The sequence below is a fragment of the Ursus americanus genome, chromosome 30, assembly GCF_024610735.1.
Source record: "Ursus americanus isolate L20-20 chromosome 30, mUrsAme1.1.p, whole genome shotgun sequence".
NCBI lineage: Eukaryota > Metazoa > Chordata > Mammalia > Carnivora > Ursidae > Ursus > Ursus americanus.
The window spans coordinates 25,136,814-25,149,527 of NC_142156.1; the positions used below are offsets into that span (position 1 = coordinate 25,136,814).

Genomic DNA, 12,714 nt, shown 5'->3' on the forward strand with positions numbered 1-12,714 from the left:
CCCGAGAGACGTTCGGCAACCCCGCAAGCTCTCCCCTGCGGCTGCACTGCAGCCTGCTCCTGGGGAGAACGGCCCGGGGCCCACCAGCCACGAGACCACCAGCGCCCGCCGGTTCACCGCTCCGCACGTGCCTCTCGCCGGCACCCCCAGACCCTCCTACCCCGGGGCTCTGCATCCAGACCTTCTCCCTGGGGTGCACCTGGCCAGGCCCAGCGGGTCACCGCGGTCTCACCAGGCCGTCCTGCCCCTCCGAGCCCACCTGGCCCTCACTGACTTGTCCTCCCCTCACTGGAGCGCAAGCTCCACGAGAACAGGTGTCTCTCCTGTCTCATCCCCTTCTCACCCCAAACGCCTCCCACAGCGGCTGCGCCGAAGGGGCAGGGAGTGATGCTGGCGTCAACGAGAATGTCCTCCGGGCTCCTGTGCCTCCCAGGCAGACGAGCTGAGTGCGCCTGCCCCCCTGCACGTGGACCCCCCGCCCCGCAGACACCCTCCAGTCCTGCCCGCGCGCACCCCAGTGGGAGCACGTCCATCCCCGCGTCCGCGGACCCCTTGACCCCGCTCGTGGGTCGCAGCCTCACCTTGCACACGTACTTGACGAACTCCAGCGCAGGGTTGTTGAGCGTCAGGTGGGAACCGGGGAGCAGTGGAAACATGCCGGACAGCTCGGCGGAGTTCCGCGAGCCCGTGACCTTCTTCTGAATCTTCTGAGTGATGGTGAAGAAGGTCTGCGTGAGCTCGTTGGCCACATAGTCTTGTGAGAAGGTGATCATTCCTGGGAGGATGGGGACACGGCCGTGTTCCTCCCTGGGCCGCAGCGGGGCACGGGGGGCAGGCCCGGGGGAGCGCGGGGACCCCAGGCCGCTGCGAGGGCGTGCTCACCGGGAAGGGCGCCGGCCGCCGGGGCGTCCTGGGACAGCTGGCTGGGCCCCCGGCGTCTCAGGGGCGTGCCCCCTGGGGCGCTGCGCCGCAGCTCCTCCTTCATGCTGTGGTACACGGCCACCACGTAGGCTGCGGCGACAGGGCGGCGGTGAGGGTGCGCCCGCCGCGCGGCTGGGGAGACCGGCCGGGGAGACCGGGCAGGGACACGGCCAGAGTCCCCGTGTGCGCACCCCGTGCGGACCGTCCCAGAGGGGAAGGGAAGAACCTGGAGCGCACAGAGAGAGCGCACACAGCGGGCAGGCCAAGGCCCCCCCATGCAGGGCGCTGTGCAAGCAGGCCTCTCTGTGGAGCGAGCGTGGCCATGCAGCAGGTCACCCTGCACAGCTCCGCGGGCCAGCGGGGCGGCTCACCGGACACGATCATGAGGAAGTAGCTCTGGCACGAGGCCGCCTGTGGCAGGAATTGCACGATGTTCCAGCTGTTCTCCAGCTTGTCCTCCACATCGGGCTCCTGTGCGCCTTCCTCCTCCTCCTCCTCTTCCTCCTCCTCCTCCTCCTCTTCCTCCTCTCCACCCCCTTTTGGGGAGTCTTGCTGTAACACAGACACAACCCCCGCTGTGTCTTTGAGCAGCGCGCACAGCAGGAAGCGCGCGAGTCATTCCACACCTGGCTCTCCTGACCCCTTCTGCCCCGCGTGACGGCCATCGAGTCACTCCCCGTCCCTGGGCCTGAGTGAGGTTCCCGCAAGCTGGCTCTGAGGATGAGGTCAAGCTCTCCACACACGGGGATGGGGATTCTCATTTTGTTCTTCCAGAGAATTCACTTTATTATTATTATTATTTTAAGGTTTTATTGATTTGACAGAGAGAGAGAGCACAAGCAGGGCGAGCTGCAGGCAGAGGGAGAAGCGGGCTCCTCACGGAGCAGGGAGCCCAACATGGGGCTCGGTCCCAGGACCCCAAGATCACGCCCCAAGCCAAAAGTACTGGCTTAACCATCTGAGCCACCCAGGCGCCCCAAGAACTCACTTTAAAATTCTTCAACTCCCTCCTCCCAAGGAGGGAAGACTCACAAGCAGGTGACCTCAGCTGACTAGCTGTCTGAATCCCAAATCTCCTGAGATGGTGATGGTTCTCTCCATACGGCCCTATCGCACATACCGCCTGCGACCAGATTCCCCTCTCAAGAGGGCCTTTCACCTCAACGCGTCCACTCTGGCACCCCCATATCCTTAGAGCGGCAACCACCGCTGCCTTCCCTTGATCCAGCCACGATGCCTACGTTTCACTCCCACTGAGGTCTCCACGCATACCTCCTGCCCACAGGACCCGCTACCCCAGCAACGAGGGCGGCCATCCCCCATCCACTCTCAGCACGGAGGGCGGGCTGACCTTGTGTATACCACACACCCTGGCCAAGCATGGCTCCCCTCACCCCACACTTGCCCTCCTTCCCCATCCATCATGGCTTCACACCCCTGGGTGCCGCCCACACCCCCAGGTGTCACCTACATCCACTCAGCTGTCCTTCCACCTTCAAAACCCACCCGAGTCCATCTCCCTGACTCCACCCTGCCCTACACCCTCCCCTGGGCCGATGCTAGCCCTGACCTCCTAGAGTGTTGTCCACAACATGGGGCCCTAGTGCAAGTCAAGCCAACATGTCCCTGCTCAGAATCTCTCCATCACTAAAAGCCAAATCACCTCGGTCTTTGTGCCCAAGTGGCCTGGTCCTGGCCGCTCTGTGCTGCACCTGTGACCACCGCCTTAGCCCTGCCCCGTTGTCATGGCCATCTGACACTAGTCCCCGGCCCAGCTCCTCCATCCCCGCTTGCCTGTCCCCTCCTTCTGGCCTACACAACCTTCCCCTCTAAATCAGCCCCTGCCCCACGGCTGCTCTCTGCCCGTACCCTGCGGTGTGTTAATCTGAGCCCTTCCCACTGCTAGGGCTGCGTGTTCCACACCTGTTACCCGCTCATCTCTGCTCTCACAGGCTCCACAGCAGCAGCATGCTCTCGTGTGCTGCTGCAGGATGCGGCCTAGAACCATGCCAGGCACTCAGCCCACGGCCACCCAATGTGTGCAAAGGGACAAATACGGACCCAGAGTTATTTCAGAGTCCAGCGTCAGCTCTCCAAGACGGTTAGGTCTTACCTGTCCACAGTGAATATGAGATGGAACGTCTCCTTTGATTCCACCATAGTTGGAGGGATCCATCCACAGAAGAAATTCCCAGCACCGAGAGAATGAAATTGTCAAGGAATGGAAGATCTCTTTAGAATGGATGCTGAAAAGAGGGAAAACAGAAATTTCACTGCTGAAATGAAATCAACAGTTTTTCTCTTTTTCTCTTAATTTTCATAGCTGCTTATCCTTACTTAAACTTAAGGTGGACTCAGATTATATCACCCCTCACGCTCTCTAGAGAACAGGACAAACACGACACCCCGAGCCCTCCCCAAGCAGGCCTTTGCACGCCACAGAGCATGGAGCACGCAAGTGCAAGACTCCACGAAGCCAGGACAAGGACGACTGAGTGCCTGCTCCCACCCCTGTCTGAGAGCCGCGTGATGCACGAGGCATCGGGGCTGCGCTCGCAACAGTCTTGCTTTAACAGACGAATAACGACTCTAGACTAAACACGGCTCTGGCCCAGCCCACAGATCTCAAAAAATGCCCGAAAGGCTCAATTTGTTTCCTAGTAACAAAGCTCTAGAATATTTACAGAACAAAACGCAAAAGCATCCAACAGACAAGGCGCTCCCACGGATTCACAACTGCTGGCGTCTGATCCAGCATGACCGGCTCTGCGGAGAAGCAGAGAAACACAACGAGGAAAACCTATCAGCTGAAGACAAATCAGAGCTGACACAAGTGTTAGAGTGGGCAGAACAGGACACTGACAATGTTATTAACCCTGAATGCAATGTGGTCACGAAGCTAGAAGAAAGACAGAACACGCTGAACAGGCCCTAGGCACAGGTGAGACCCCAACAGGCCTCTAGCCAGGAAAACCACCGGATGGGGTGAAGGGCAGACTGAACCCCGCAGGACATGATGAGCGAGTTTAAAGACACGATGAAGGAAATTACCACAAAGAAATACAGAGAGAAATTTTCAAAACTTTCAACACAGAGGTACTTACAATTCTATACCAGCAAAAATACCTTTCAAAAAAGAAAGTAAAATAAAGGCTTGTTTGGGATACCCAGTAGCAGAAAGAATTCATTACCAACAGCTCCATGCTACGAGCTGCGGACAGGAGTGCCCCAGCAGCAGGCAGATGACATCACAGGGGAGCAGGAGGGAGAGTTCTAGGGGTGAGCGCACCTGCTGGTGACGTACTCCACGTAGGCAACGGCGTCCTCAATCCGCCGCTTTCTCGTGCAGAGGACAATGCGGTTGAAGTTGGCATAGACGACAGATGACCCCAAGCGCTTGAACTCGGCGATGAGCCTGCAGACCGAGGTTGGAACCACCGGTCACCATGCCACAGAGAAACCACAAGACACCATGAGAAACAAGCTGATGTCCTGAACTAACAAGCTATCCTGAATGTGCTTGGAATCCAGAAGCAACAACGAATGAAGATTTCTGCAGGGCAAAACCCACCACAAACAAAACCAAAGATAATCAAAGACAGGAGAAAACATGCAACTTGTATCACACAAAAATGGCTAATTTTTATGTAGAAAGAACTCCTATAAATTAATGAGGAAAAACCAACAGAACTACAGAGAAATGGGTAAAGGACATGAAAAGAAAGTTCACAATCATTTGTAATGAGGATTACAAATTACAAGCACACCCAGAAAGCATTTTACCACGCCAGGCCGGTACCAGCGTCTGCGTGTCGGTGGGCTAGGGACACATTGCTGTCCCTGCTGGGGTACAGTCCGCTGTCACTACCCAGCAGGTCAGCATCTCCTATCTAGTTATCGTATCTGTCACACCCACATCACTGCTCCTTGCTGGAGAGTACTCTGCAGCTACATTCACATGACCTTGGGTACAAGGCCATTCTTGCTTGGTGACCTCAGCCGCCTAAGTTCTGGCAGCAGCCTGAGTGCCCCTCAGGATGACACATGCGCACATGGGTCCCCAGGGTCCACTCTGAAGCAGAGGTGCAGAAAGGCAAACCACGGCACGAAGACTTGTGCCAAAAGGAGGCAGAAAGACCGTAGCCCACAGCGCAGCTCTGTCTGAAGGACGCCGCAGACTGCGACAGCCGCTCAGCCCTCCCAGGACCGTACCGCCACGGACCATCAGCCCACGAGTGAGCTCCCGATTCCAGAGGTGCCGAGCGTCTCTCTGGTCTTGGGGACTAGGGTCAGCGTGGCCCAGGGCAGGTGCCTGGCAGCACTCACTGCAGAAAGAGCTTCTTCATCATGTTGTGGAGCGTGCGGTGCAGAGCAGGGTCGTGGAGCAGCGAGGACGGGGACCGCAGCCAGCGGTAGAAGTGCATCACCTGGTTGTCGGCGTAGATGTTGTGGTACTGCGTGATCTCTTTCACCCAGCCCACCACCATGCTCTTCAGGATCCTGGAAGAAAGGTGCACAGGGTGTCCCCTCTGTCGCCAGCTCCAGCTTCCCCTGTTCGGTCACTTTGCCTCCTCCCCCCTCACTGTCCAGACCTCACAGCTGGGCCCTCATCCTCACCCTCAGGCCTCACTCTGCACTCAACAGCTACAGCATGCCTCTGGCCACAGGAAGGAGGCCAGAACACAGTGCCCAGAGGGCAGCAAAGCCCAGGGAACGGAGGAAAGAGCCTGGACCCACATGAGTTTCGGGCTCTGCCGCCCGGGGAGAGAAAAGCCCCGGTGACAGTGTCTTAGCTCTTAGTTTTCCAAAATAAGGGCAGAGAATAAAAAAGTTTCTCATGTTCCTTCTAGATCCCAAACTTGGCTCTTCTGCCTAGGGAGAGGACGGGACAAAACAGAAGGTCAGGGTGATGTTCTCAGGGACGCAGGTTCCCGGGCACCTGAAGGTGCTGGAGCAGAGCGCTGTCTCGTCGTAGCTGGCCAGGGTGCTGGCGGCCTGATTGCCAGTGATCATGTCCTCCAGGGAGGCCTGCTGGATCACATCGAAGCTGATGCCCACGCTGTCGGCCCCTTCCAGGTCATTGATATGGTGGGACTGCAGGATGGTGTTCACAGCCAGGTTCTGGATGTCCAGCTCCACGCACACTGCACGCAGAGAAACCACACTTGTGCAACAGCCCTCTCGTGTCTGCATCCGACTACAGCAAGCGCCGTCTCAGAAAACACACTGCTGTCCGGGGCAGCCAGGGGTGGCTGACAAGCCCGCCACTGAGCAGACTGCAGAGGTCTGCACATCCCATGGCCGCCGAGGCTCCTGCAGGCTCACTTTCCACACTGGCCCGGCCCAGCACTCAGCACCCCCACTCGGCATTCCCGCCATCCCAGGATGGCAGTAAATGGTAGAAACACCGGCAGGCGGGACCCCATGTGCCTCGAGCACCCACCCGTAGAGTAGCAGCCTGGATAGTTGATCTCCACACTGGCCTGGTCATCAAACTCCATGACGAGGCGATTGTCATCGGCCTCCTTGCCGCCCAGGTCAGGGCGTGACGTAGGGGACAGCCAGAGCAGGTGGCTGTGGCGCTGAAGGTGGCGGGCAAAGAAGAGGTCGGAGCCAAAGGTGGAGATGTCCTCAGGCAGATTACCAATGGGGATGTGGAAGTACCTGCACGGGGTCATGGGGTCACGGGGTCACAGGGTCAGCCCCAGGAAGTGGACGAGCAAACGGGGAAGAGGCCAGCAACAACCAAGATGGCCAGAGCCCGGGAACACAGAGAAAGCCCCCGTTCCGCTCACCGGCTCATCTCGAAGGCCTGTGACAGACAGGTGTCGAGGTTGAGGTAGTGGCGGATCATGCGCCGGGCCCCAAGGCGCTGCCAGTCCAGGACTCCATAGCTGATCTTATCGGCCACGTGGACAGGCACCAGCGGGAACTCCTCCAGGACGGGAACCTCGCTAGCCAGCCTCTTCAGCTCCCAGTTGGACTGCACGGCGATGAGTGTGGGCCCCCGGCGCTCCTCCTGGGCGTCAGGGAAGAGAGCAGCTAGAGGAACCCGGGCTGGGGGAGGGGCTCGCGCAGACGCCCGACCACACTCACTTTGTAGGCCAGCAGGGAGCGCTGGATGGCCCTGCAGATGGTCTTCATGTCTGTTTCGGCCCGAACCTCGAAAGTGTGTTTGGGGGGAGGCAGGAGCTCAGGACCCACTCTCTCCATCAGGAGGCTGTGCTCGGCTGAGTACAGAGCGCTGAGGCTGGGCATCTGGTTGCTTCGCACCTAGACGACAGAGGCCACATCAGCCCTCTCCCTGGGCAGGTGTGGGCGGCAGGGCCCCTGCTACGGCTCCAACACAATCCCCACGGGCACTGGCGGGCAAAGGCTTGTCCTGCCCCTCGCAGGAACTCACGGTGTCCAACACAAACACAGACGCTCTGCGCTGGGAGGGCACGAACAAGCCGAAGAGCGCTTTGTGGCCCTGCGCGTGATGATACAGGTAGAGGTGGCGGATGCTGCCTGCAGGAGAGCACGGCCGTCACCCCCACGTGCGCGGGAGGTCGGGCCAGGCAGGGCAGCTGGCATACATCATACCTGGTTCCAGGTAGCTGAACTGGGCCAGAGAGCGCATCTCCAGGTGCTCGAGAGCAAAGGTCTCCGCCTCCCAGCCTGAAAGGTGCCTCACCAGCTGTTTGTTGACCACACACACACAGCCCAGCTGCACCAGGGCCCGGAACAGTAACGGGACCTAGGAGGGGGGGCAGACAGGCAGGCTGAGGGCCGCTGCCTAGGTGTCCTCAGCAGACACGCTGCTGACGTTAACCGTCTTGGAGGGGGGCCCACAGCCGTGCGGCCAGCCTGTCCATCCCACGAGCACTTTTCCCTCCTCTAGCCCATCCAGCTGGATCCTTGCTCAGCTGAGCTGGGGAGATAGTTACCTGAGTCTCGTACACGCCCTCAATGTCCGGGGCTGACAACTCGGTGTTGATCTCGTTGATGTGTTCCTGGTACATGTCCTCGGGCACCGAGTACTCATAGAGGTTGTAGACCATGTTGGAGCGCGGAAGGACGCGGCTGACCTGGTGACAACAGGGCGATGAGCTCGTCACATGGCTAAGCTAAGTGCTGATGTCTGTTAAACACGACACGCACCACTGAAATAGTCCCACAGCCACCAGGTGAAGCCCCTAGGGCCCACTTCTCCTCGTGAATGAAACTGACAGCTCTGGCTGTAACTTCGAGAAGCAGCCTGGGGCTTCTGAGAAGCAGGGGACCTCTGTGTGCCCAGTTCACTGTCCTGCTGTCTGCTGGGTTTAACCTGAGAGGAATCGCCTTCTCCTGGTCAGAGCACTGGTCTGGGGGAGCCACAGAGTGTGGGGGAATCCTGGGGGGGAGCAGGAGAGGGCACTGAACAGGAAAGTATCCCCCCAAAAGATGTTCTCCTTCGAAGTTACCATGCCCACCGCATCCAAGAACGCTACAGAATTCCAGATCATCTGTTTCCCGCTGCCCTTTCTGGGTCCACACCCTGCGGATCCTCTGGTCAGAACTGAGTCTCCCCTGCTGCAGAAGCCGCTGCGGTGTAGTTCCCAGTTACACACACATGTCCTCTCCGCAACGAGACTGAGAGACGGGCACCGACAGCCGCAGTAAATGGGCTTCCGGTGGAACTAAGTTGTGTGGATCCCTTTTCCATGAAATGCCCACAACAGGCTAATCCAGGGGCAGAATGGGGACCGGTGGTTACCGAGGGCTGGGGGAGGGGAGAGACCGCTAAGGGTCTGGGCGTCTCTAAGACAGGCTGGCGGAGGCTGCTGACCGATACACACGAAGAGCCACTGAAACGCACACTTTACATGAGTGAATCATGGGGCACGTGGAGTCTATCCCAGCAAAGCCGTCAACCTCAGAAGAGCCTCTGACAGCCTACTCCCTCCCCTGCCCGTGGACACGGACGGAAGAGGACGGCGCGCCCGGGACGACATGGGCAGCTCCGGTCACCGAGCACCCCACAGACACCGTTTTGACTCTCACAGCACGCCAGGAAGGTTCTCGGGAGACAGAGGCGCCAGCACACCCCGCTCAGGTTCACGTGGCTCACTAGGCTTTGATTCCGCGAAGCCCCGTTATTTATGCGGCCCCTCCGCTGGGGGGAGACCGCCTCAGAGGCCGCGCAGGCAGCGGACCACGTGACCAGCAGCACCCGCGGCCCCGCACCTTGCGATATGAAGGCCCCTCCTCGGCTTTGGCCACCCGCTGGTTGACGTAGAACACGCGGGGGATGCTCAGCCGGATGCAGTGCAAGTCACTGCTGATGACGGCCCACAGCCTGAACAGCCCCGCCTGGCCGGTCTCACTGATCTGAAAGGGAAGAGCGCACACGGCAGCTTGTCACCTCGTCACAGGAAGCGCTCACCTCCGGGGGCTCTCCAGCAAAGGCTGCCCTTCCCCTCCATGCCGGACCACGGAGCGTCCCCAGGACCTTCCCACTGGCTGTGCTGCTGCCCTTGGAGGCACCCCCCCAATGACCGCAGCGCACACCTGCACGATCTGCCAGGGAAGGTCCAAGATGCTGCGGGCAGTCCTTCGCAGGAAGCTCCCCAGCCCGGTGGTGGGCCTGTCTCGGACGGCCCCGGGCAGAGGTCCGCCCTCCGCCACCTCCACACGCCGCCTCTTCTTGCGAGCCAGCCGCTGCCGGGCCTGCAGCTGCCACTTCTTCTTATGGAACCGGAGCCAGACCAGCCACTCTTCCTGGGACAGACGGCGGACCAGGTCAGGGGGAGCAGCGCGCAGTAAACAGAACCCGCCTTCCTCCGCGACTACGTCACATGGTTTCCAAGCCCGGGTATCTCTTCTAAAGACTGGACACCTCTTCCCGGCCCCATCGGAGGTCAATACCCGTCCCGGGGCCCCCAGACTACTCGGCAGACTCCACGGGAGACAGTGTGTCACAGCACGGGCCGGACTGCTGTCCTCGCTCTCTCCTCCCACTGGCCACGCCAGGCTCCGAGGCTGCTCACCTGGGTGGTTCCGAGGGCCGGAGGCTGCCCCAAGATTTCCTGCCAGGGCACCGTCAGCTCCATGTCCTGCGACCCCTCCTGGCTCTCCCAGAGGATGCGCTTCCTCTTCGTGGCAACAGGAACCGCCGAGTGCGGTGGCTTCACAAGGCCAAAATCCTCCATGTCAGGAGCACCAAGGCTCTGCGTGCCTTCTGGAGCCCGGGCCGTGCCCACCTGCAAAGACCCAAAGGAGACTTAGAATGCCACGATCTCTCGATAACTCTGCCTCCAGACACACACCGTCAGCTGCATCGGATAAAATATTTGTACGCACGGTGTGCGTGACTGAACGATCTACCTCCAATTTCTAACAGTGAAGAGATGCAACATAACGTCACTAAGCCCCACGACTATGAAGCCAATGTCTCCATCGGTCCGTGTTTGCTCCCAGGCTTTCTCCTTTTCGTAAGAAATAAAAGACTGCGAAGGACAGGTCCCTTCTTTCTCCCTCCCAGCCCAGCCCAGCGCCTGTCACTCCCCGTGCACCTGTGCTTCTACTCCACGCCCACGAACGTGCACCTCCCTTAGGCTGCGGGGGTACAGACCCACGCCACCTGCTTTTCCCACTTATTCACGTAGTTTTGAGACTGACCCCTACGGATGACGTAGACACGGTTCACTGCAATGAGCTAAGAAGGCTTTTCCTCTTTTCTTATTCTAAATAATCTGTTTAAAAACTTTGGTAAAATTCCTATGAAAAACCGTTTGGTTTGTTTCAACTGTGATTCAGTGTTTTAATGTTTTAGTGGTTTAAGTTCTATTCAGGTTTTCAGGTCAGTCTGAATAATTCGGTCCAGTCCATCTAAGCTTCCACTTGTTTGGTAGAGAAAGGTAATTCCTTGTGTGGTTTCAGGGTTTACTGTGTCTGTAATTGTGTCTGTTTTCATTAAAATAAAGCCCAAAGATTCATCTAGACAAAGATTTGTCTATTTCCTAAGTCTTTTCGAAGACTAAGGTTTGGGTTTTACCGTTAATTTCCCTCATTCCTGCTCTTGCCTTCATAACTTTCGTCTTTCTCCCTCCGCAGCTCACTCTGCTGCTGACTTTTCGGTTGAAAGCTTATTTGATTTCCTACTTGTTTTCCTTTGCTAATATCTGTCTGTGCAGACAGTGTGCATACACACCACAGATTCTGATAGGATTAGTACTTTCATTAAGTATTTCTAATTCCCATTATGACTTCTTTTTTTTTAAGATTTTACTTATTTCAGAAAGAGAGAGATCATGAGCAGGGGGGAAGGGCAGAGAGAGAGCAGCAGACCCCCACTGAGCCGGACGCAGGAGCCTGACATGTGATTGGATCCCAGGACCCCGGGATCATGACCTGAGCCGAAGGCAGACACTTAACCGACTGAGCCACCCAGGCGCCCCCATTATTATTACGTGTATTCCCTCATTACTGAATCTGGTTAGAGTCACTCCAACCTTACACGTTCTTACTGGTTTCTGGTCTGCTCCATCTTTCAATTGAGAGGGATTTGTTAAAATCTCCCAAACTTGACTGGATGTCAATTTCTTCTACTAATTAGGTAAATTTTTACATTATTTAATTTAAAACTAAACTATCAGAAGTACATGTTTCTGGTGAACCGTGCCTTTCAGTATGACTTATCCCATCCTATCCCTACTAATACTTTTGGCTCAGGGATCACTCGCTTGCATAAATACAGCCACATCAGCTTTGTCAGTATTTTCCATCCTTTTAATCCCTCTGTGCCCTGGCCTTCTAGGGATTTTCTTTTGGCTCTTCTGACTTTAGCTAAGCCCTTCTTTACACCCTTCAGTATTTTCTACAGTTTCTACAGTTTTTATTTTCTAGTTTAGAAAACTGAAGTCTCTGGCACAGTAATTCACAGACTCCCTGAGTTACCACCCTATTTACATAGAAGAAGACAGTCCTTCTCCCTAACAGACGACCCAGTGCGTCCTATCCCAGAAGATCCCCGGCGGGAAAGAGAGTCAACTGTTAGGTGTACATTTTTACAAAGAAAAGGGCCATTCTAGACCCTTGAATGGCAGCAGCAGGGCCCCCACTGTCCCAGGCCCACTACCTGTCTCCTGCCCTCGAGGACAAAGAGCTCACTGATCTTCTTCTGCTTGCAGACGTCGTTCTTCTCCAGAAGCTTCTTGTGCAGCCAGTCGGGGTGCTTGACGCGTGGCACTGGGTTCTTCACCTACACAAAGAGGACACGGATCACTCGTCCGACTCTGCTAGGATGGCCCAGGCCCAGGTTCTGTGGCTTTTGAGCCACGTGGGCCCTGTCTGTGCTGGCAGGCCTCACCTGCTGCAGAGCCGCCGGGATTGTGATGATCTTCTGTATGGCACTCCCCAGACGCTCGATGTAGTAGTCCCAATCCAGAATCTGGGCGTGTGGGAAGGAGACAGCAACAGGTGTGAGCGAGGGAAGAGCAGCTCCAGCGGCAGCAGCCCCAGCAGCAGTGCTGTGCTCCACTCTACGCCGAGCACTGCGCCGAATGCTTCCTGTGTCCTACTTAACCTGCCCAGAAAGTCTGGGACGAAACCCATTTCACAGAGAAGGAAACTGAGGCAGAGCACTTACATGACTCCCAGGACCCCGGACTCAGGAGGTGGCTGAGCCAGCACGAGAACCCTGCACCAGAGTCCAAGCCCTCCCCAGCACGGAGCTTTTCCTGTTTCGCCCTGAAGCGTAGCTACCTCCTCGCCCATTACGTATCAGACAAGGGAACGTCAAGAGTGAAGACGCCAGACAAAATGCTGACC

At 57.4% G+C, this 12,714-nt stretch overlaps 1 protein-coding gene across 3 annotated transcripts in view; it reads right to left on the reverse strand.

Moving 5' to 3' along the window:
• The window catches only part of POLE (DNA polymerase epsilon, catalytic subunit), a 43,238-nt gene that overhangs the window by 4,461 nt on the left and 26,063 nt on the right, over positions 1–12,714 (reverse strand). For 2 of the 3 annotated variants that reach the window (XM_087857461.1, XM_087857462.1), the window contains 18 exons: positions 12,254–12,334; positions 12,023–12,145; positions 9,933–10,145; positions 9,454–9,663; positions 9,130–9,273; positions 7,851–7,991; positions 7,507–7,660; positions 7,325–7,431; positions 7,018–7,194; positions 6,717–6,940; positions 6,365–6,585; positions 5,861–6,065; positions 5,248–5,421; positions 4,211–4,336; positions 3,035–3,167; positions 1,293–1,473; positions 883–1,011; positions 582–775 (listed from right to left, as the gene is read on the reverse strand). In XM_087857461.1, coding sequence (XP_087713587.1) covers positions 582–775; positions 883–1,011; positions 1,293–1,473; positions 3,035–3,167; positions 4,211–4,336; positions 5,248–5,421; positions 5,861–6,065; positions 6,365–6,585; positions 6,717–6,940; positions 7,018–7,194; positions 7,325–7,431; positions 7,507–7,660; positions 7,851–7,991; positions 9,130–9,273; positions 9,454–9,663; positions 9,933–10,145; positions 12,023–12,145; positions 12,254–12,334 — 2,937 coding nt within the window. Of the gene's footprint in view, positions 1–581; positions 776–882; positions 1,012–1,292; positions 1,474–3,034; positions 3,168–4,210; positions 4,337–5,133; positions 5,422–5,860; positions 6,066–6,364; positions 6,586–6,716; positions 6,941–7,017; positions 7,195–7,324; positions 7,432–7,506; positions 7,661–7,850; positions 7,992–9,129; positions 9,274–9,453; positions 9,664–9,932; positions 10,146–12,022; positions 12,146–12,253; positions 12,335–12,714 lie in introns of those variants that run through there. The other variant, XR_015722359.1, reaches the window with a different exon arrangement.